Source organism: Xenopus laevis, chromosome 5S (genome assembly GCF_017654675.1).
Source record: "Xenopus laevis strain J_2021 chromosome 5S, Xenopus_laevis_v10.1, whole genome shotgun sequence".
Taxonomy (NCBI): Eukaryota; Metazoa; Chordata; class Amphibia; order Anura; family Pipidae; genus Xenopus; species Xenopus laevis.
Genome location: NC_054380.1, coordinates 57846406 through 57871196, shown reverse-complemented (window position 1 = coordinate 57871196; position 24791 = coordinate 57846406). Strand labels below are relative to the sequence as shown.

Below are 24791 nucleotides of genomic sequence, written 5' to 3'. Positions count from 1 at the left end.
TATACCGTTTATAGAAAAGAAGTCTGTCACCCCCTTTGGGTAGAAGCACTGTCCTCTCGAACTTGTCCATAAATAAGTTCGCAAATGAGGGGGCTACATTAGACCCCATCGCGGTCCCGGCTATCTGAAGAAAAAATTTGTCATTAAACATGAAATAATTGTGAGACAATATCAGATCCAAAAGGGCTATCAAAAATTCCACTGGGGGGCCATCTTTATGTGTTTTGATCAGGGCTTCCCTACATGTTGCTATCCCTGCTTCATGGGGGATGACAGTATATAAACTTGATACATCCATGGTTGCCAATATGCTGTCAGGAGGTACCTTCAGTCCCTTCAGCATGGTTAATAAATGCGTGGTATCTTTCACGTAGGAACTCATAAGTTGTACTATGGGTTGTAGGTAGTGGTCTATAAATATGGCAACAGGTTGGAACAACGAACTTACTGCAGAGATGATTGGGCGTCCAGGAGGTGTAGACAGAGACTTGTGTATTTTTGGTAGGGTATACAAAAAGGGTATTTTAGGAAAGTCGGTAGTCAAAAAACGTTTGGTACTTTCATCAATCCATCCTGCCACCGCAGCAGTACCGATCAAAGTGTCTAGTGTTTGTTTGAACTTTGTAGTGGGGTCCCCCTTAAGTCTAACATATGTGTTTGTATCAGAGAGTTGATTGGTTATTTCCTCCGTGTAGTAAGTTTTATTCAAAATCACTATAGCACCCCCTTTATCTGCCTGTCTGATAATGATGTCTTTATCGGCTTGTAAGGTTTTGATAGCCTCCCTCTCACTTACTGTGAGATTAGCATAGTGTTTGTCCTTAGTATTGTGTGTTCTCAGCATATCCTTACCCAGTAAATGTATAAAAGTAGAAATTGAGGGTGCCGTATTTGGGGGATCAAAGGTGCTCTTAACCTTGAACATAGCTGGTTTTAAGGGGGCCTGATCTTTAAAATGATCTTTCAATTTCAGTTGTCTCTTAAACTTATGGATATCTTTGTATGTCTCGAAAGGTGTAGCCCAATTTGTAGGGACAAATTTCAAACCCCTATTCAATAATTTGCGCTCACCCAGTGTCAGAGTGTGACTCGAAAGGTTCACCACTATGTCTTCTTCCTCCCTCTGCGCGGGGGTTTGTCGCTTATTTTTCTTCCCTCCACCAGGGTAAACAATCTACTTCCACTAGGCCTTTTTTAGGCAACAACCCCCAGCTACCGTTAGAACCAGGAGAAGAAGGGGCACCCCTAGGAGGGGAGGGAAGAAAAATAAGCGACAAACCCCCGCGCAGAGGGAGGAAGAAGACATAGTGGTGAACCTTTCGAGTCACACTCTGACACTGGGTGAGCGCAAATTATTGAATAGGGGTTTGAAATTTGTCCCTACAAATTGGGCTACACCTTTCGAGACATACAAAGATATCCATAAGTTTAAGAGACAACTGAAATTGAAAGATCATTTTAAAGATCAGGCCCCCTTAAAACCAGCTATGTTCAAGGTTAAGAGCACCTTTGATCCCCCAAATACGGCACCCTCAATTTCTACTTTTATACATTTACTGGGTAAGGATATGCTGAGAACACACAATACTAAGGACAAACACTATGCTAATCTCACAGTAAGTGAGAGGGAGGCTATCAAAACCTTACAAGCCGATAAAGACATCATTATCAGACAGGCAGATAAAGGGGGTGCTATAGTGATTTTGAATAAAACTTACTACACGGAGGAAATAACCAATCAACTCTCTGATACAAACACATATGTTAGACTTAAGGGGGACCCCACTACAAAGTTCAAACAAACACTAGACACTTTGATCGGTACTGCTGCGGTGGCAGGATGGATTGATGAAAGTACCAAACGTTTTTTGACTACCGACTTTCCTAAAATACCCTTTTTGTATACCCTACCAAAAATACACAAGTCTCTGTCTACACCTCCTGGACGCCCAATCATCTCTGCAGTAAGTTCGTTGTTCCAACCTGTTGCCATATTTATAGACCACTACCTACAACCCATAGTACAACTTATGAGTTCCTACGTGAAAGATACCACGCATTTATTAACCATGCTGAAGGGACTGAAGGTACCTCCTGACAGCATATTGGCAACCATGGATGTATCAAGTTTATATACTGTCATCCCCCATGAAGCAGGGATAGCAACATGTAGGGAAGCCCTGATCAAAACACATAAAGATGGCCCCCCAGTGGAATTTTTGATAGCCCTTTTGGATCTGATATTGTCTCACAATTATTTCATGTTTAATGACAAATTTTTTCTTCAGATAGCCGGGACCGCGATGGGGTCTAATGTAGCCCCCTCATTTGCGAACTTATTTATGGACAAGTTCGAGAGGACAGTGCTTCTACCCAAAGGGGGTGACAGACTTCTTTTCTATAAACGGTATATCGACGACCTGTTATTGATTTGGAGGGGCACAGAACGGGAACTGATTGACTTTCACGAATCTTTAAACAAAGAAAATTCTCCCATAAAATTGACCTTATCTTATGACAAAGAGACAATTGACTATTTAGATGTGACTATATTTAAACAAGGAGAGGGTCTGGGTACCACTCTGTTTAAGAAACCCACCGACAGAAATAGTCTTATACAGGCACAATCACACCATCCTACACACATGTCCCGGGGGGTCCTGTATTCACAGTTCTTACGTGTAATTAGGAATAACTCCGATGAAAGTACAGCACAACTACAACTCACTACTCTGTCCGACCAATTTGTGTCGAGGGGTTATAACCGTGCATTAGTGAACGAACAGAGACAGAGAGCGGAATTAATGACCCAAGATCTTTTATTGAACCCTGACGTGAACACAAAGAAGGCCCCTCCTGATTTGATTTTTTCAACACAATGGACAGAATTAAGTGGGGAGATGAAAAAATCCTTGCGGAATCGGTGGGAGATCATACAGGCAGATCAAAACTTACCTTTTGCTGATAAAACACCACTATTAGCCTACAAACGAGGACGAAATTTGGGGGATCTTTTAGTGACTAAAGATCTTTTTGAATCTGCAAAAACAGGGGCTACCTGGCTGGAGAGGCCACTTAAGAAAGGATGTTACAAATGCGCCGGTTGCCTGACCTGTAGCGGGATGCTGCAGGGTACTCACTTTTCACATCCCAGGACCGGGGTTAAATTGGACATTAGATTTAGGCTAACTTGCACCTCGGATCATGTGGTTTATATAGCTTGGTGCCCCTGTGGCCTCCATTACGTGGGCAAAGCCGGGACCACGTATAGGGAGAGGATGAACAACCACAGAAGTGCGATACGGCTGGCACTTGCATCCGGTAAAGCGGATCAACCAGTTGCAAGGCATTGGCTTAAATCTAAGCATTCTCTACCACAGTTTCGACACATGATCATTGATCATGTGCCTGTCCCACGCAGGGGAGGTAATAGAGAATTAATCTTATTACAGAGGGAGTCACAATGGATCTTCAGGCTGGACACGTTAGCTCCGAAAGGGCTTAATGAGACATTGCCCATGTCACCATTCTATTAATTGGATAACTTGGACTGTATCTAAATGCGGATTTTCATACTCTTTTTATTCCCCTATTCCTCCTTTTGAACAAAAAAATGGGGGGTGATTTACTCATTTTACAGACATTCTGAATGGGATTGATTGTTATCTTGGGGCTTTTTGAACCTACTGCTGTCACGAATTGACCAATGTTGTAACATTGTTGCCCCGTGAAGAGTATCCTTTCCTTCCTGAAAATTGCTACATAATGGATTAACTACACATTCCCCTGTTGGATACACTTGTGTGTGTACATATATATAACAAAGAATGTTGTTCTTCTTTTTTTTCTTCTTTTTTTGTTTCCTCCAGACACTTGGGAACCCTAGACAGGATCCAGTAGGGGATGGGAAGGAAGCAGCCCACGGCACACTGTGCGCTCTGGTGCTGTTCATACATCTTGCTGACGGACATACATGTACAGCCTGGTCCTCCGTGCCACTGCGGATTTCGTGACATGACTGGGACAGGTATAAGGAGCAAGGAGTTGATGCAGTTAAGGTTGTGAAGTCCTGATGGTTTATGTAGTTCCTTGTCTGATGCAGGGCAAGATGGGAGGTGATACCCGTCTATGTGCTGCCAGGGGGTTCTATGTTGAATAATACTACTTGCAGCATTATGCTGCTACAATTAAGTGTCCCTCCTCAGTCTCCGACATTACCTTACCCAGCTAGTGAACGTCCGGTTCCCCTAGTGAAGGGGGGCGGAGCTCAATACTTGCACGAGCAGGTGAATACCCAGCCCAGCGGTTCAGCGTCCGGTTCCCTTGGTGAAGGGGGGCGGAGCTCAACATACGCAGGAGCAGGGGATTAACACGTTGATGCGAGAGGCCAGGCCGTTGATGCGGTAAGGAGAAAAGGTTACGAGCAGCGTATGTCTGGGGCGCGCAGTGCTGACAAGGGGCGACAAGTGCGATCGCATCTTCCTCTCTGGATCCTGCTGGGGTAAGTGCACTTTCCCACATACTCGCTGGATTAATGGAGCAAACGTATCCTGTATGCTATATGTCTTCCTTGCTTTTATTCACACCAAGGCACTGACATCGCTATTGATGTTCACTGATGATGGATTCACTAGACAGAATGTTCGTTTTGTCACTATGTTTTGGCCACCTTGTTTTACTTTGTCACATTAACACATACGCTCCTATGCGAATAGTAGGAGCCTGACTGTAATATTCCTTACACTGATGGGATTTTTGACAAGTTTGACACCCAGTGATGACGTCATCTATGACTAATTGGCGCCATTTTAACCCCTTTATAAGCACGATCACCATTTTGTATTGTTCACCTTCCTGAAGACGGCACACGTGTGGTTGCCGAAACGTTGAATTAATAAATTTTTTCCTTTTTTTTTCTACAAAAGACCTAGGAGTGCGGCTTTTTTTGTATGGTTTATATATATATATATATATATATATAATTTATATATATTGACGCAGCTTGGAGAGGTTTGTTTAAGTTTGTTATGTTTTTGAGGATCAATCCTCCTGGCCAAGCATCAAGCAGGAGCTAAGAGAAAAAGATATAGGCAGCGGGAAGATTTTAGTATTCCTTGCTGGCTAGGTTCATAGTTTATGTTATATATATAGGTTTGGAAAGAAAATAATAAATCAAGCTGCGGCCACATTCTCCACTAAGCTTTGGTCTCTGTGTGTTTATTTTATTTTAAGTTCGCTTGCTTATCCAGCTTGCTGATCCCATGTCTATAAATACACTAAGAAGCCCTTCTACACTGTCATTCTTAGTGCTATGAATATCTAAAGCATGTTCTTTTCCAAACTATAGTGCTGATTTACTAAACCGCAAGTTTTTTTTTCAAGTCAGGCTTTTTGACACCAAAAATCCAAATAAGCGTGACTTTTCTGGCATTTAACATGTAACAAAAATGAGACAATTCTGAATCCAAAAATACTACAGCTAACAACTGTAGAAATCATGCAAAAGTCAGTTGCAGATATCCCTTGTACAACTGGAAGATTTTTTTTGATTTGAGGTCCTAAAGGTTTTCAGGTGTTTTGACACTGACTTTAGTGCTACAATATGAAAAAGTTGTAGTTATTGTGCTACAAGTCGAAAAAGGTGTAGCCTGTGACTTTTCCCATTCGTGTTTTTCAGCTTGGATCTTTTAATAAATTTCATTACGTTTTTGGTTTTAGAGTTTGTGAGTTAATCGTGGTTTCAAAAACCTCAAAAACCACAAAAATCCGACCATTAATAAATAAGCCTGCATGGGTCCATTTACTAGCAATTTTGTTCCTTGAATCTCAAAACAGTATCAAGTAAGAATATGTGTCTACAAAAAAGGCACTAAGCACTTTAATATTAAATGAAAGAGTACTTTTAAATCCACATTTACAATTCTCTCAGATGGGCCTATTAAAATAATGAATATAGCTGCAAGGTCTCCCAAGATGTTAGTTCCCTAAAATACATGTATTTAGTCAATATTTAATTGCACTACACTGTATTTTAAGCTTATTAAGTACTGTAATTGTGGTCTGTTTAAAGTGTATCTTTATAACAGTGAGTAACTCCTTGTTAAAAGATAAAAGGTTATCAGTATGGGGTTTATTTACTTTAATTCCATAGGCATTACAACAAATGTTCTAAAGGGGCTCAAACTTGCACCACTGTCAACTGCGCATTTGTGCCCATGTGTTTTGCTGTGCTCTGTACCTTGTGCCAGATTCCACTCCGCTGTAGCAAGGTAGCCCTTTACTTAATGATAGGATTTGTTCTAATGAATCCAAATGCTAAATATTACACAAATATTGTTAAATAGTGCATATGCATTTACTTCTAAAGACATATTGGTGTACAGGCTTCTAGGGTGTTTGTATGTTTAAGCACTAAAGGAAAATGTGCTGTGATAACAAAATAAAAAAAATTGCTTATTTACAGAGAAAAGCCTTAGATGGAGGTCATCAGTACAACATAGAGATTTGGCACTACATCCTGAGCAAAACCTAAAAGCAGTGAGGCCAAGTACCAACAGCCTTCAAGAAAATAAGCAAGAGACAGGTGAGAATTAATTCAATTCTCCTCTTTAATCAAAAAAGTGTGCAAGAAAATATGTTATCTGAACTACTTGGTAGTGCTCTACAAAACAAACAATAAATATACTTTCTTTGGAAACTTATTTCCAAGAAGCACTCTTTGTTAATTAGAATGAGCAACTTATCACATTTCCAGGGAGGCACCCCTTACTCAAGTGCTCTTTTTTTTATTTGGTGTAATTTATGATAACATGTGCGTGTGTTTTGCTAATGCCCACTATTTTTACAGTACTGATCTATTCTGCAGCATTATTAAACATGCAATAGCATTTAATTAGCTTAAAGAACATGTTTATTTCTAAGAATTTAGTGCCTTTGCCACTACAACAAGCCAAAATTAGGCTTCATTGCTAAGCTTCAGAAAAGGTGCAAGGTAGAAAAAATGGGTGCAAAGTTAACAATAATACTCACATGTTTGCAGTTATGCCAGCATTTGGGGGTATTGAAGGTTGGGCCACACATCAGCTACCTTGAGCAGAATTCAGACATGTAACCTGAGGAGCACCAACAACCCAAGACTTTGGAATCCCTGTACTTACAACCTGTCTATTGTGACTTCTAATCCAGTGCAAGGTGCAGAGCACAGTCTGCAAAAACTGCAGTCCTGGGCATAAGTGCTCTGTTTTTGGGTCCTAATGTTGCTTAGTGATCTAGCACTTGTGCTTAGGACAGTTCTGGACTAGGGTTGCATCATAATATCATAAACCTGCCCCTGACATCATGGCACCACCTCTCCAAATCACCTGTTCTGCCCCCACCCCTTCTGGAATTCATCCAATAGAAAGATGTCAACCATAATGAGGACCATCCTCTGATAAAAAAAAAAAACCTTTATTATCCTATTTAAATGTTTGCTTTATTTACAAAACTGCTTTATTTACCCAAACTGGCTTTGGTGCCTACATACAGTATATACTAATGTATATAAAACTGTAGCAATTCTCAAAGATCAGTAAGCAGCAAGACCAAAGGAGCTCGCCACAGATCAGAAGGTATAAAAATATTTCAAAGACATATAATATCCTGCTGAGCATTCTTGAGATGATTATAAAAAGTAAAAGTTTTTATTGTCTCAAAAAGACACTGGTTAAATCCTGGGCTGTGCACCCTTATAAGCTATAATTTAGGGAAATCAAAAGCTATTTTAGAGAATATATATGGATGGCCTTTGACAGTCATCCTGTCCTGTGTTGCACAACTTCACAGCAAGTTTTAAGATAGAGGGGATCAGATAGGGGGACAGTTTTGGGTATTTTTAGAGGCTTACCAAAATCTGAACTGCAGCAATATATGTTCTCATTATCAAAGGCAACAGAACCATGCCAACATATCATTCATAAATCGGAGTGCAAAATGCCCTTGAGTTTCTGCCTATGCACCTAATAATGGTATGGAATTGATCAATTGTACAGCAAAGGGGTGGTTCACCTTAAGGTTAACTTATAGTATGTTATAGAATAGCCAGTTGTAAGCAACTTTTTATTTGGTTTTCATTATTTTTTTTGTTATAGTTTTTCAATATTTTTCTTACTTTTTTCAGCATTCAAATGGGGGTCACTGACCCCATCTGCTATGTGAATCTACAAATGTTATTGCTAATTTTTATTACTTGTCTTTCTATTTAGGACCTCTCCTAATCATATTCCAGTCTCTTCTTCTTCGAAGTACTGTCTCTTTAAAAAATACTTCGACTTCATACTTCGCCACTTTAAATCTACCTAGGTGTAATGTCTATGGGGACCTTCTCCAGCACTTTTCTAAGCTTTTTTTGATCGAATAAAAATCCTTCGACTGAACGCTTAAAATCTTTTGAATCGTTCGATTCGAAGGATTCTACCGTTCGATCAAATGATTTTTATTAGATCGTTCGATCGAAGCATTTGCGCTGAATCCTTCGAATTTGGTATTTGAATTCAAAGGATTTAACTTCGAGGGTCGAATTCGAGGGTTTATAAATAATAAATAGGGGTTTATAAAAAATAAATGATAAATCTGCCCCCAAAACGACAAAACCCTTAAATACAAAAATTCACCAGGTAAAAGTTGTTGCGATGCTATAGACGTCAGTGTGAGTTACCCTGATTCTATTGGACCTTTTTTAATAAATTCTGAAAAACTTTAATTTTAAGGGTTTAGAGGTATTCATATTTAATAAATGGTTTTTGAATTCATCTTTTTTAATAAATTCCATGGTAGTCCTTATTTTAGAGAAAGTGTGTTAAGTTGTGGTTTCAAAAACCTCTCAAACCACTAAAATGAGACTGTTGATCAATATGCCTCTAAATGTCAGTTTTGAAGAGTGGTATGACAGAAGATGCATTATCTTCTCCTAAAAGATGTTTCGCTAGTCATCCGACTGGCTCTTTCAATTCAGAATAAATTGAGTTGATTTGACTTACTGTACTACTATAGATACATCCTGTCATATTTATCAGTTCAGTTACCTTCTAGAAATGAACATAGGTCAAGTGTTCAAAAATGCAGACAAAACTCGTGTGACTTTTTTCTGGAATGCTATTTTTTTGAGAAAAAAACTGAACAAAATGCTCCTGCGCATGTTTTTTCACTGGAAAAAAGTTGCATGTCAGTGAGAATCTCATTGTCCCATTAATTTTTAATTTTCATTGCATTTTTCTTGAAAAAGAGAGAAAGAAATTGTGAGCTTACATATTTTGGCCAAAGTGTGGTACTAACACCGTTGTAGTAATTATCTCTAAAGACAAACCGTGCGGTAGCGTTTTTTGCTATTTCTTTTTCTTGAAAAAGCCAACTCCCCCATAAGTGTTGAAGTAAGTGTTGAATATGACAAGCAATTGACAGTCTGGCTGGTTTGAGACAAATTCTGTGTAAGGAAATCTGTTTTACCTGGGATTGGGGGTGCTGTAAGTCGGCCGCGGGGACGCCCGCCACGCCGGCCGCGGGGACGCCCGCCTCGTGGTTCCACCATCTTGCCTCCTTAGGACGCGCGCGCCCGCGTCTCGTTTCCTTTATTTTGACGCGGACGCGCGCGCGTCGATCCTGACGCGTGTGCGTCGATTTTGGCGCGAAAACCTTGGCGTCCAAACAGGGTATAAATAGGCCACTTCCACTCCCAGCAAACTGCCCGTGATAGAACTTGTTTCTGGTGCTCTGTTCTGAAGCCTTGTGCTATTTTGCCTGTTTGAATCTGATTATCCGTGTTTGACCCAGCCTGTACCTTGACCATCCTGAATTCTGTATCCTGACCTGTGCCTGATATCCGACTACTCTTCTGCTTGTACCCTTCCTGCTTGATACCCGGTTTTGACCCTTGCCTGCCTGACGACCCTTGCTTTCTGCCTGCCACGACCCAGCCTGTCTGACGATCCTTCTGCCTTATCCTTGTCTGTTACCGTGATCCTCGGTCCCAAAGACTCTAGCTACCAGCCGTGCCCCATTGCCTGCCAGAACACTTGCTTGAACCTCTCGTAAGACCAGGTGGCACCCGATTAGGCTGAGGGCTCCTCCCGAAGCTCAAAGGTGGTCACACCACTGGTGAAGCTTAGCTCAGAACCAGGATTCGAGCACTTGTTCTGGTGTTGGGTGCCGGCCGTGACATTATCACGGGCCATGGAGGACGACGATCACACCGAAGCTGCTGCCGCTGCTCCACTTCCATCTTCTTCCGAGCTGTTGCTAACTACGCTGCTGGAACGCATGGAGGAGCAGGAGCAAAAGCAGAACTATCTACTCCAGGGGTTTCATAACCTAACACGCCAGCTGGAACCCTCGCAGCAGCCAGCCAGTTCTGTTCCTACTCCTTCAGTGGGTTCCCTGCCTGATAGGGGTGCTGTATTCAGACCTCAGGAACCCAAGATTGCATTTCCGGCCAAGTTTGGTGGGGACAGAACCCAGTTTTTTGTTTTTCAAGAAGCCTGTAAGCTGTACCTCAGCTTTTTCCCCCACTCATTTCCCTCTGACGAGGAAAAGGTCAGGTTCGTAATGACCCTATTAGTGGGTGACCCCCAAGTCTGGGCACTTAGATTGCCAGCCACCGACCCTGCCCGTTTCTCTTTAGATATTTTCTTCCGCTCTATGGCCATTCTTTACGATGACCCGGATCGCGCCTCTTCGGCCGATTCCGCTATTCGCAAACTACGCCAGGGTAAACGGGAGGTGGAAATTTACTGCACAGAGTTTCGTAGGTGGGCGGTGGAGACTGGCTGGAACGATGCAGCTCTAAGGAGCCAGTTTCGCATCGGTCTAGCCAAATCTGTCAAAGACAGCCTGGTCAATTACCCCCTATCTACCAGTCTGGATGACCTTATGTCTCTGGTTATCCAGGTAGATAGGAGACAGAGGGAAAATCGGGAGGAACAGGGTACTTCTTCTTTGTATAAGCATAATTTTAGTGCTAAGTTGTCAAACCCCTCTGTGTCTCAACCTCAGGAGGAGCCTATGCAGCTGGGCATCTTTCACCTCTCTCCTGAGGAAAAGGCACGGAGGCGGTCTCTTGGGTTGTGTTTGTATTGTGGGGAGAAGGGTCACTTCCTCAATCAATGTTCCAAGAGGCCGGGAAACGCTCTAGCCTAAATGGAGAAGGGGAGCTCCATTTGGGTGCAGGCGTTTCCTCTCCCCAATCTGCCTCCAAGGTCCTATTATCTGTTAAATTAACCTGGCCTACGGGCACTGTTAAATTGTCAGCCTTCATTGATTCTGGGGCGGAGGGTAATTTCTTGGACGCAGCATTCGCTGCTAAAAATAAAATTCCTTTGGTTGCCCTCAATCCTCCTTTGAGAATTCTGGCTGTCGATAAAAGACCCTTGGGATCAGGGGTGGTTTCCCAAAAGACCACAAATCTTTCCATGTGTGCAAATGATCTACACTGTGAGGAGATAGCTCTATACCTCATTGAGGGAGCTTCCTCTCCTCTTATTCTTGGTTTACCATGGCTCCAGAGGCATAACCCTCTGATAGACTGGGTTTCTAAGGGGGTGACTCAATGGGGTACAGGATGTAGTGGGGTTTGTTTTCCCTCTGTAGTAGCCACTACTTCTTTTGAGGGGTTACCCACAGCATATTCTGTTTTTTCTGATGTTTTCTCCAAAAAAGCAGCTGAGACCTTACCTCCGCATCGGCAGTATGACTGTCCTATTGATTTAGTTCCTGGGTCAATTCCTCCACGTGGTAGAACCTACCCTCTTTCATTGCCCGAAGCCCAGGCAATGAAAGAGTATATACAAGAAAATCTTGACAGGGGCTTCATTAGGCCCTCCTGTTCCCCTGCGGGGGCAGGGTTCTTTTTTGTGGGTAAGAAAGACGGTGGTTTACGCCCCTGTATTGATTACAGGGGGCTTAACAAAATCACTGTAAAAAATCGCTACCCCTTACCATTAATCTCCGAACTATTTGACCAGGTCAAGGATGCTAAGATCTTCTCCAAGCTTGACTTGAGGGGTGCCTATAACCTCATTCGGATCAGGGAGGGGGATGAGTGGAAAACGGCTTTTAATACTAGGGATGGCCACTACGAGTACCTTGTTATGCCGTTTGGTCTATGTAACGCCCCAGCAGTGTTTCAGGAGTTTGTCAATGACATCTTTCGGGACCTGCTGGGGATATACGTAGTGGTCTACCTAGATGACATCCTCATCTTCTCTGCCAATCTGTCTGATCATCGTCTTCATGTTTGTGAGGTATTGCGTAGGCTTAGAGCTAATAACCTGTATGCAAAATTGGAAAAATGTATTTTTGAGGTTGCTTCCGTACAGTTCTTGGGATTTAATATTTCTTCCAAGGGTCTCGAAATGGATCCAGACAAAGTAAGAGCTGTCCTGGAGTGGACCCAACCATATTCTTTACGTGCAACCCAAAGGTTCCTAGGTTTTGCCAACTATTATAGGCAATTCATTAAAAATTTTTCTCTTATTGTGGCTCCTATCACAAATCTTACTAAAAAAGGTGCTGACCCCAGTATGTGGCCTCCGGAAGCTATCCAAGCTTTCGAGTTCCTCAAAAGGGAGTTTAGTTCTGCCCCAATCCTCCGCCATCCCGATACAACACTACCTTTTATAGTTGAGGTAGATGCTTCTGAGGTGGGAGCAGGGGCAATTCTCTCTCAAAGGCACCCGACTACTAATAGGTTACATCCCTGTGCATTTTTCTCTAGAAAATTTCTTCCTGCAGAGGCAAATTATGACATAGGGAATAGAGAACTATTAGCTGTCAAGTGGGCCTTTGAAGAATGGCGGCATCTATTAGAAGGGGCTAAACACCAGGTTACGGTCTACACTGACCATAAAAATCTGTTGTATATTGAGTCAGCAAAGCGTCTAAATCCCAGACAGGCAAGGTGGGCTTTGTTCTTTTCTAGGTTTAACTTTACCTTGACGTTTAGGCCTGGTACAAAGAACGTCAAGGCAGATGCTCTTTCCAGAAGCTTTGACTCAATATATTCTGAAACTGATGACTGTAGTACAATTATTCCGGGTGAAGTCATTGTGGCTACTTTGGAATCTGACCTCTCTTCTTTGTTATCCCCTGTTCAGACAGACGCTCCCTCTAACACTCCTGTTGGGAGATTTTTTGTTCCTGAAGATCTTAGAGAACAGGTTCTAAGAGAGGTTCATGATTCCAAGATGGCAGGACATCCTGGTGTAAGTAAAACTATTTCATTACTTACTCGAAGTGCTTGGTGGCCGACCTGTAAACAAGATGTTAAATCTTTTGTGGATTCTTGTCCTGTCTGCCAACGCTCCAAGTCTTCTAGAAATTTGTCCCAAGGGTTACTGATTCCCCTCCCTATTCCTGAAAGACCATGGACCCATCTTTCTATGGATTTTATTGTGGAGTTGCCTGTGTCCCAGGGGAAAACAGTAATTTGGGTGGTGGTGGATAGATTCAGTAAGATGGGTCATTTTATTGCTCTTCCCCACCTCCCATCTGCCAAAACTTTGTCCGAACTTTTTATTCAACATATATTTAAGTTGCATGGGTTTCCCAGTAATATTGTTTCAGACAGAGGTGTTCAATTTATCTCTAAGTTCTGGCGCGCATTTTGCTCGTTAGTGGGGATCGATCTTTCTTTTTCAACCGCCTATCACCCACAAACCAATGGGCAAACCGAAAGAGTGAACCAGTCTTTAGAGCAATTTTTAAGATGTTTTGTGTCCGAAAATCAATCTTCCTGGGCAGAACTGTTACCCTGGGCAGAATTTGCCTACAATAACGCTACCCACTCCTCCACTGGGGAGTCTCCATTTTTTGTTGTTAATGGGTTACACCCAAAAGCCTTTTCCTTCTCTAATTCTGGTTCTTCTGTCCCTTCCGCTAATTCCTCTGTCGAACAATTTTCCTTGATTTGGTCCCAGGTACATGATTCCTTGTCTACTGCTACTTCTGCTCAGAAAAGGGCTGCTGATAAAAGACGTAGAGAAGCACCCCAGTATAAAGTGGGAGACTTGGTGTGGCTCTCTACCAAAAACATCAAGCTAAAGGTTCCTTCCCTTAAGCTGGGTCCCCGTTTCATTGGTCCTTACCCCATCACTACTGTTATCAACCCTTCGTCTGTTCGCCTTAAATTGCCTGTTAATTTCAAGATTTCTGATTCTTTTCATGTTTCTTTACTTAAACCTGCCGCTAATACTCGCCTTACTTCTGTTCCCCCTCCAGTGCAAGTTGACGGTCAGCCTGAATTTGAGATCCAGGAGTTCCTTGATTCCCGAATGGTACGTAACAAACTCCAGTACCTCACTAGGTGGAAAGGATTCGGTCCTGAGGAGAACTCCTGGGTCTCAGTTGATGACATCAAGGCTGATCGTCTTAGGAAGCAGTTCCATTTAAAGTTTCCTGGGAAGCCTGGGGGTCCGGTGTCCCCCCCTAGAGAGGGGGGTAATGTAAGGAAATCTGTTTTACCTGGGATTGGGGGTGCTGTAAGTCGGCCGCGGGGACGCCCGCCACGCCGGCCGCGGGGACGCCCGCCTCGTGGTTCCACCATCTTGCCTCCTTAGGACGCGCGCGCCCGCGTCTCGTTTCCTTTATTTTGACGCGGACGCGCGCGCGTCGATCCTGACGCGTGTGCGTCGATTTTGGCGCGAAAACCTTGGCGTCCAAACAGGGTATAAATAGGCCACTTCCACTCCCAGCAAACTGCCCGTGATAGAACTTGTTTCTGGTGCTCTGTTCTGAAGCCTTGTGCTATTTTGCCTGTTTGAATCTGATTATCCGTGTTTGACCCAGCCTGTACCTTGACCATCCTGAATTCTGTATCCTGACCTGTGCCTGATATCCGACTACTCTTCTGCTTGTACCCTTCCTGCTTGATACCCGGTTTTGACCCTTGCCTGCCTGACGACCCTTGCTTTCTGCCTGCCACGACCCAGCCTGTCTGACGATCCTTCTGCCTTATCCTTGTCTGTTACCGTGATCCTCGGTCCCAAAGACTCTAGCTACCAGCCGTGCCCCATTGCCTGCCAGAACACTTGCTTGAACCTCTCGTAAGACCAGGTGGCACCCGATTAGGCTGAGGGCTCCTCCCGAAGCTCAAAGGTGGTCACACCACTGGTGAAGCTTAGCTCAGAACCAGGATTCGAGCACTTGTTCTGGTGTTGGGTGCCGGCCGTGACATTCTGGCTCACACAAAAGTTCTGCTTATATTAAATAATAATAAAACTTCCTGATCTAAGTCAAAGGGAAAAGCCTGATTCAATCAACCAAAGTCTTAAAAGTAAAATCAAACTTCACCTTTCAGCAAGACAATGACCCAGAGCCCAAGGTAAATGCTGCACTGCGGTTTCTTAAAAAGAAAATAAAAGCCTTGGAGTGGCCACTTCAGAATCCTGACTTACATTAAAAATATCTTTGTGTAGAATGGAAAATTGCAGTCTGTACAAGATGCACTTTGTCTCGGAAGTTTCTCTTTGTTCTGTTTCTGCAGCTTATCTGTTAAAATCTGTTTAGCCTGGCCTCGGAAAAGTCATAGACAGAGAACTCAGTTAAAAACCTTATTTACACAACTCTGTGACATTTATAGCATCTATTTTATTTCTGTCTCCACTCAACTGTTAGATCTTGCAAGCACAACTGTGCGAGCCTTTGAATGATTGTTTAGTGGTCAGTAATATGTCTGTGTGCATGCCCTGTTGTAGCTTCCTACAGATTTAGCTAATAAACAAAAAAGACAGACAGACAAACAAACTACAAAGAAAGATTTCTTGAGAAATTAGGTCTGGCAGTTTAGGTGAAAATTTAGTGGAACAAGCTTGGGGAATGAGGGAGATGCTCATAAATGTAGGGCTACTAAACTGGTGAGGTATTCCTGTGGATTTTAGAAGGATGGTAGTGTCACTGGCATACTGGTACTGTGAGATGCAAATGAACTCTGAAATGATGTGGGTGTAATTAAAAAGTATAGAGAGTTATGGTAACTGGTAATGCTTTTGGTAAAGCTGCTAACACAATCACTGACATACTAAATGTCCCTGATCTTTTTTATCCATGACTGAGCAACATTGGTATAGAAAAAGCCAGGGGGCAATGCAACATGAAATGTTTCTGGTTGATGCAAAATTAGTGCTGTGATTGGGCATTTGATAGCTCTTATGTGGACTGACAGCCTACAGAAGGCTATGTTTGGCAGTACACATGTTTTTTAAAAAGCAAAACTTGCGGCAAGCCAAAAATTACAAAATAAGCACCTGCTTCGAGGCCACTGGGAGTAACATCCAAGAGGTTGGTAAGCAACATGTTGATTGCACAATGAAAGCCTAATAACAGAACAATGGGAAAGTAACCAGATAGAAGTTCCCTGACACAACATAACAGCTCCCTGGTAGATCTGAGAAAAGCACTCAATTGTAAAATCCAGGTGCCACTGCGACACATTTAGTTACATTGAGTAGGAGAAACAACATTATGCCAGAAAGCAGTTCCATCCTAAAGTTCTGGCTCTTTCTTAAAGCACATGACCAGGCAAAATGACCTGAGATGGCTGCCTACACACCAATATTACAACTAAAAAAATATATAAATTAAACACAGAAGTTTTCCGCCTTAGTTTGCTATGAATGCATCTAATCCTCTTCCAGGTTACAGCTTTCGATTATTTTATATAGTAAGAGGAGAGCACATACCCTTTTTCAAGTGAACTTGAAAAAGGGTATGTAAGACCCGAAACATGTTGTGTATTAGTCCTGAATAAATATTTTCACAGCATATTGCTACCTTGGAGTACTCTCCTCTTACTATATGAAATAAAAAATAAATACTTGCTGGTTCTGGAAATTAATTTTATATGGTAGAGTGAACTATTTGCAGTGTAAACAGTGTAATTTAGAAATAAAAACAAAATCATAACAATCATGACAGAATCCCTTTAATACGTAGAGTCAGGGCCGCCATCAGGGGGGCACAGGGGGTACTCCTGTGCTGCACTTTTCAAAAAGACGGGCCCCCCTTAACTGCGCCGAAGCCGTGCCGTTTCTTCATTACCGAAAAGCCGAACAGCTGAGGTGCCTGAAGCTGAAGTCCTGAAACGGTGAAAAGAGAAATGTTTTTTTTTTTTAATCCCCTGGCCACCAATGTATTATTTTAATACTCTACAGGCCCCTGCCACCAATGTTTTTTTTTAAACATATTCTCCGGGGCCCCAAAAATTTTTTAACTTGTAAGGGGTGCCCTGGCGCCAATGTTTTTTTTTTAAAAAATATTTTCTGGTGAACCAATTATTTTTTTACTTTTAGGGGGGGCCCTTGCGGCAATTTTTTTTTAACTTGTAGGGGGGCCCTGACCACCAATTTTTAAAAAAAATTTTTTTTTTTATGGGGGCCTTGGTGCCACAGTTTTTTTTAACTTATAAGGGGGCACTGACCATCAATAGCTTTTTATAACTTGTGTGTGGTGTTTTGTTGTACAGGGCCCCGTGATTTCTAATGCTGGCCCTGCATAGAGCTACCATACATGGGAAATGGCCAGAAGCCCTATTTGCTGACACAAAAGAATAGGCCTTAATTGTATAATGTAAAAATGCAGCAAGCTTTTAACGCAAGAAAATAAAGGAAAAAATTACCCTGTTCAGCTTAACATATATCCCTCTTGATACATGCATTATACTACACTACACACATCATATGATATCTTACAGAGAAAGGCAAGGAAAATAATTTCCATCAAATAAGAAACGATAGAAAAACAATTCAGTCCACAGACTTTATATAAAACTCAACACTTCATAACAGAAAAAACATTGCTTGGACTGCTGAACTCCCCATACAGAGATCCTAAACTTACAAATTCACATAATGAAAATTTCACTCTATCTTCAGTACCAAGAAATGTCCCTCCAGATACTCCATAACTCTTCTCTAACTCCTAACCGGCAACATAAAATCGGTCTTTAATGTATATTATAATACAAGACACTGAAATCTCATCAACTTCATCTCAAGGCGGTTCTACCCACCACTATATTTCTTTTTCATTTGATTTTTTGATAATGGAGCACAAAACTTAATAAAAACAGATTGAAAAATGCAATAAGAAGAGAAGTGCAAGTAAGCAAAATAACTCCTATTAATTCTTTACAAACACTTGTCCTTCTCTCAAGGAGAAATACATCATAAAAGATAAAATGTATGACTTTTTGAATGATTCAGTCCTACAGTGTACAGCTTACTTGGGTGCCACCTGGACTTAACGAGGGGTGCAAGGCGAGATTTTCTGGCTGGCGAAGGGGAATGGCTGTTTAGCAGATTCTTTAGGCCGAAGGTCACGGTACAAAGGACAAGGCAAGCGGATGGTCAGACAGGCTGGGTCGAGGCAGGCGGATAACAGAATCGTCAGGCAGGCATGGGTCAAAACCGGGTATCAATCAGACAGATGGGATCAGGCAAAAGAGTGGTCAAAGTTCAGGCTGGGTCAATATTCAGAGTTCAGAGTAATCAGAATACAGGCAGGGTCAAACACGGATCAACAAACAAGATTTGGATACAGGAACAGAAAGCACAAGGCTAAGAAGCACCAGGATAACAATCCTATCATGGGCAATGAAAAAACAGTAAAATACCCCTTTAATACTTTTAAATTTCGTGCCTTTGCGCGCTGACATCATCACGCCAGCGCTAATGCACCTACATAACACGGAAGTGCGCGCCGCACGCACACTAAGGGAAAGGCAACGCATTTGAAGAGCAGCAGCGGGCGAGTTGAGTGAGTTCTGATTTCATCAGTTATAAACGGTGAGTTCTGATGTAATTTCTGTCACATGACTCACTGAAACTTGTGTATTATAATAAATAAAGTACCCACAGTTGCAAAATATGAGGATATTGGAAGTTACCGAGGAGTTCCATGACCTTCAGCCTCGTGTTTTTATATGGTCATGAAACTCCTCGGTAACTTATAATATCCTTATATTTTACAAAAGGGGGTACTTTATTCACTATATGCTGAATACTATATGCAGGTGTCGGGGACCGCGACGGGAGCGGCCATGGCACCTGCATATGCAAATTTGTTCATGCATCAATTTGAACAGAACAATATATTTTCTCAATTTAATCCCCAGATACTGTTCTTTCGTCGCTACATCGACGATATCCTGATTATTTGGCGTGGTGATACGACATCTTTTGATGAAATGGTGATTCAGTTGAACAATCTTGACGGCCCAGTAAAATTCACTGCCACCACCAGTAGTTGTTCTGTACAATTCCTTGATTTAGAGATAACACGAAAGGGTCAGAAGCTAGAGTATTCCCTTTATCGTAAAACAACAGATCGCAATACTTTATTACATTTCAATAGTCAACATCCCAGTTCCACAAAGTTATCTTTACCTATTTCCTAATTTTGTCGGGTATTACGAAACAATTCTACTGCAGAATCAGTGAAGGCACAACTGTGTGAGATGGAGGGGAGATTTCTAGCGAGAGGATACCCTAGGCGACTACTTAAACGGGCATTATTTATAGCAAGACGTAATGTCCAAGGCTTGGGACATAGAGGTCAGGACACACAGCGATTGGTTTTTGCTTCTCAGTTTACAGGTGTATCTGGACCTATTCGTGATGTGGTATATAAAAATTGGAATATTTTGCAAGCTGATAAGAGTCTAAAGCTGCCTGTGTCTAAATCCCCACTGATGGCGTATAAGAGGGGCGCTAATTTACGTGATTTGCTGGTTGGGTTGCTACAGATGCCCCAGTTGTACATCATGCCGATATATGTCGCCAGGACAAAGTTTTGTGCATCTCCATACGGGTAAAAGATTTTCCATTAGGTCACATATCACCTGCACCACAACACATGTTATTTACCTGATTACCTGCCCGTGCGGTCTCTCTTATGTTGGTAAGACCGATCAAACTTTGCGTCTCAGAATGGATGGTCATAGATCCGCTATCAGCACTGCGTTCAGAGACAATAAATCATTGAAACCTGTGGCGAAACATTTCTTAGAAAAGGGGCATCATTTACCCACTTTTAAATACATAGGCATTGATCATATACCTCCCCCTAAAAGGGGTGGTGACAGATCCAAAATGCTCTTACAGAGGGAATGTTTTTGGATCAATAAACTTAATACAATGGCACCATATGGGCTTAATGAACAACTGTCCCTTACATGCTTCCTCACACAAAGATAAAATACTTTTTGAATGTATCCATTATTCTCTGTTCTGATGTGTTTATTGATATAAGTTAACTTTGTTGCAATGTTGCCAGATTAGACAGATACTTTGTTATTAAGATAATGATACACAGAGAGATAAGAGGTAGTTTGGATACTCTGTGATACGGATTTGCATATCTTGATTATTCTTGTCAGTGGGTGTATCTTCTGATTCCCTGTGTTCAATTAATTATGTAAATTTGACTATAAATTGTACCTCAACATGTGATTCTGGATCTTGATAACGGTCTTAGATCCTGACCGAAACGTCGATCCTTGCGACTATGGTTTTAATCTTTTGATAAATAAAGAAACAAATTTTTTAAACTCCGGTGTGCGCTGCTTACAACTGTGGATTTGATGTATGAGAAGCGCTGCTGCAGCACCCGGTCCTGATTGCCCTGAAGGGAGTGCAGAGATCTGCCTGGGTTTCTATATATATATATATATATATATATATATATATATATATATATATATATATTATGTCGGTACAGTGAACGCACTCCTTCCGGATATAATTCAGTCGATAGTGGTGCGTTGGTCAAAGTTTGATAATACAATCCAGTAAATGGACCCGCACTCGTTCATATTTAGTGAAATAAATGTGTCTTTATTCACAGGTTCATTTCCAACGTTTCGGTCCTCTCGGGGACCTTTTTCAAAAACCGAAACGTTAGAAATGACCGAAACGTTGGAAATGAACCTGTGAATAAAGACACATTTATTTCACTAAATATGAACGAGTGCGGGTCCATTTACTGGATTATATATATATATATATATATATATATATATATATATATATATATATATATATATAGATATATATATATAGATATATATATATAGTGACAACCAGGGGGGAGTGCAAAAAAACAAATGCACTTTGCACCTCTGCACCTTGTTGAGCAATAATAAATAAATGTTTCACATTATTAATATTACTATTATGCTAAAGGAAACTGGAGCTATTGAGAAAACTAATGGGCTTCCTTGATTTACCTCATCCCTGCAGGCATTGCAGTTAAAAGAGATGAACATTAATATTCTCATCACATTCACATCAGACAGGAATCTGTGAACCGCAATGGTTTAATAAACAGGAGATCTGTCAGTAGTGTGAGATGAGAAACACAGTTACTACACAATCCCAGTGATTAGTTTAAGAGTAGTGGTGTGTAAAAGGCGGTACAATTTTTGCTAATTCAGTCCTAGTCACTGCCTTACAGCACTAATGTCCTAGGTTCCATTCCAGCTAGGGCACAATGTGCAGAAGTTTGAATGCTCTCTCTGTCTCTGTGCAGTGTCCTCTGGGTTCCTCCAGCACTCCGAAAAGATACAGGTTGGTTAATTGGTTCCTGATAAAACTGACCTTAGTTTGTTCAAATGTGAAAGTGAATTAATCTGTAAGCTCCAATGGGACAGATACTGCTATGAAGGAAGTATAATCTCTTTAAAGTTCTTCAGCAAATATTGGCGCTATATAAATAAAGAAAAATAAGATTAAGGGCAGCATTTTCTTGTTCACTGCCTTGTCTCATGCCTTGACATGGTATAGTAAACAGCCAAACATTAAGCAAAAACAGCTTGTCACACAGTAGTGTTGCTCACCGCTACACAGCAGGGTTTTATATACTGTAGTTAGAGCAGCCATTTTGTATCCAAAATACCATTCTTATGGAGAATACTTTGAACTATACTATATGCACAAATACATTCATGCACCTACCTGTCCACCATCTTGTTCCTAAACTATGAAGTTGGTTGTTCCTTTGCTGCTCTAAACTGACTTGACTCTTCTGGGAAGGCTTTCCAATAGACACTGACAGTGTCGGACTAGGGGTTCTCAGTAGAATCAGTGGACCTAGCCCAAACTATGCACATGGTAATGTTAGGTTTGCCCCTAATCACCCATAAAAACCCACACTCCCTATGAATAGTTCTTATGCTGACACTGATCCCAGATAAAGTTTGGAACTCAGTAGTAAGTGTTCAAACTGAGAACAGGCCATTTTGGATAGAGTGTGTATAGATACTTTTGGCTACAAATGTGTCCAGATATTTTTGTCCATATAGTGTTTGTGCAATGCAACCCCAAACTTATAGAGATATTTGGCATAACAGCATTAGTTAAAAAGGTGAAAGGAGATTGATGTTTACATTTGTCATGAGCTGTTATATGACAGTTTCTCATAAATAATAATAGTCTGCTATATAACAACATACAGGAATAAAGCTAGAACTCTGAAACCTAGCAACGACATAGTAGAGTAGGGAAATATGGAGTAGGAATCTATCGGCATGAGGCTCTCTAAGCTTTGTCAGGTCAACATGTTCACTCATGCTTCCCTGATAAGAGAAGCAAAGTCCACAGAACTCCCAACAACCAAAAGGCACAGTGGAAAGAGTTATTAAGATTAAGCCAGCCTTGAAAATCTAGCTACTGCGATCATACTAGTGATCAACTGCATGCACCCTTAGACTTAAACTGCTGATCAATGCCTGTTTATTATATGTCATTTGCCTTCTTTTGCATTTGTATGAAATCTGTATGTAAAAAAACAATAACAATTTAAAAAGATTAGGTGGCCATCAAGTCCATCAATGGATGGGTGAGGAGGCAGGCACAGGTAGTGTTTACATCAAAATATATGGACAGACAAATATGGAGCTTAACTCAAGCATGGCTCAGGCTTAGTGACATAGTCAGGTAACAAAAGATTTATGCATGTGAGAAAGAATAAAACTCTGTGTATGCAGATTCCCCGAAGAGCCCCCCCCCCCCCTCTGATTGGTTAAATGGGCAGTTTTTCTGTGCTGTGAAGCGATATATCTCTGCTCTAGCAATGGTAATGTTCTTCTATGGTAGTAAGTCTTTATGTCATATGTTTCCAAGTTTATAAAAACGAATCTTTGTTCATGGTTCTGACTTTGTGAGTCTAGAATCCACTGAGCTAGTGTCAAATAAACTGCATCTTTTTACCTCAAGTTGTCTCTGGTTCTTGAAGTTCCTCAACAAATGCGTGTTTTTACAGCCAGGACTATAAGTCCACTACTACTAAAATCAAATAAAAACTCCAGCAATACTACGTTGCAGGAAGAAAAGGCTTTTTCATATTTTCTTGTTGGCCATTGACAGCCAATCCACACTTGGACACTTGGTAGGAAACCCACCAACAAACGTTCTTATTGGAAGGTTGCTGATCATGGCATTTCCTTTAATTATGCAATAAAGATCCCTTTAAAGGATTCAAGCTAGGCCCCACTTACCTCACAATTTACTTGTGTCTGGTAATTCTGGGGGGGTTAAGAAAATCTTCTCCTTGAAAATATTTATAAACAACTTATAGTAGAAAACAACAGTGACTATGCACACTGTAAGCATTAGACAACATTGTGGCCAAAATATGCCTAGGTATTAGTGAAAATGCTATCATGTAGGCCTATATAAGCTTCTATGTGGGCCTAACAAAATGATGTACCAATTAACATTGGTCAAACTTATCCTCAAACTTATTTAATTGCTGAACAAAAGCTAGCTTCTATTTGCCAGTTATTTCATATCTTGAATCAAGTAGAGCTAACTCTGGTGAGCTTATCAAAGACTGATCAGCTCACAAAATAGCACAAGAATATCTTCAATGTTAATCTAATTTATATTTTATACTGTATTAGCGATGCTTACATTCATATTTAGTGAGATCACAGCTTACCTTGTCTTACAGCCAGTGTAGTGGTGTACACCAAGAACAGTAAGATATAATTAAGGAAACTCTGGAAGAGTGGTGTGTTGGCATGAAAATCCTCTGACAAGTACTTGCTGGTAAGTCTGATGCCACAAATGAGTAAGGATAACACTTGGCCCAGAGCGACAGAGAGCAGCATCTCCCTGTAAAAAGAATGAATAGTAGCAATGGGAATTAGAACACTGTATGTCATCATAAATTAAATCCTGTATTTATGTAAGAGTGCAATTCGCAATCATTTAAAATGTATATTTCACTACATAAAGGCATTTAAAGTTTCATGCAAAACTCTACGCCTATTTTGCTTACATGTGTATCCTTTTACACTGGGGCCCTTTGCAAATGCAGAATGTAGGATTCCCTGTGCCATACTTCGGGGCCTCATTAATGGCACTATGCCACCTATAACCCCCTGATGGCTGCCCTGATACGGTAGTCATATATAAGTATGTAAAAGATGTAGAATCTGTGTAGAAAAGTGATATTGACTTCTGGGACTTCTATCTGAGATGCCATTATACTGTAGCAGCTCTTTACATTTGAAAAAAAATCTTCCCTCAGTCTCTTCAGAACTAAACTCAAAGACTAACTCCTGACACACCTGAATTGGGAAAACTTAAATGGCAGTGTCACCCACTGTAACCTGCAGCACATGGGGACTATTTGTTAAGTCTCAATTGTTTCTGGTCAAATTTTTAAGTGGAAAAAAACCTTGAATTTCTCAATATTTATTATGCTCCAAAGCTGCTAATAATTAAAATCTGAAAATACTCCAACTAAAATCTAAGTCATGTAAA

General features: G+C 41.2%; 1 protein-coding gene across 1 annotated transcript in view; it reads right to left on the bottom strand.

Annotated features, from left to right (window-relative positions):
• LOC121394230 (solute carrier family 35 member F2-like) overlaps nucleotides 1–24791 on the bottom strand; it is a 225648-nt gene that overhangs the window by 63980 nt on the left and 136877 nt on the right. The window contains exon 2 of the mRNA XM_041564610.1: nucleotides 23962–24137. Within this exon, the coding sequence (XP_041420544.1) occupies nucleotides 23962–24137 (176 nt within the window). The remainder of the gene's footprint in view (nucleotides 1–23961; nucleotides 24138–24791) is intronic.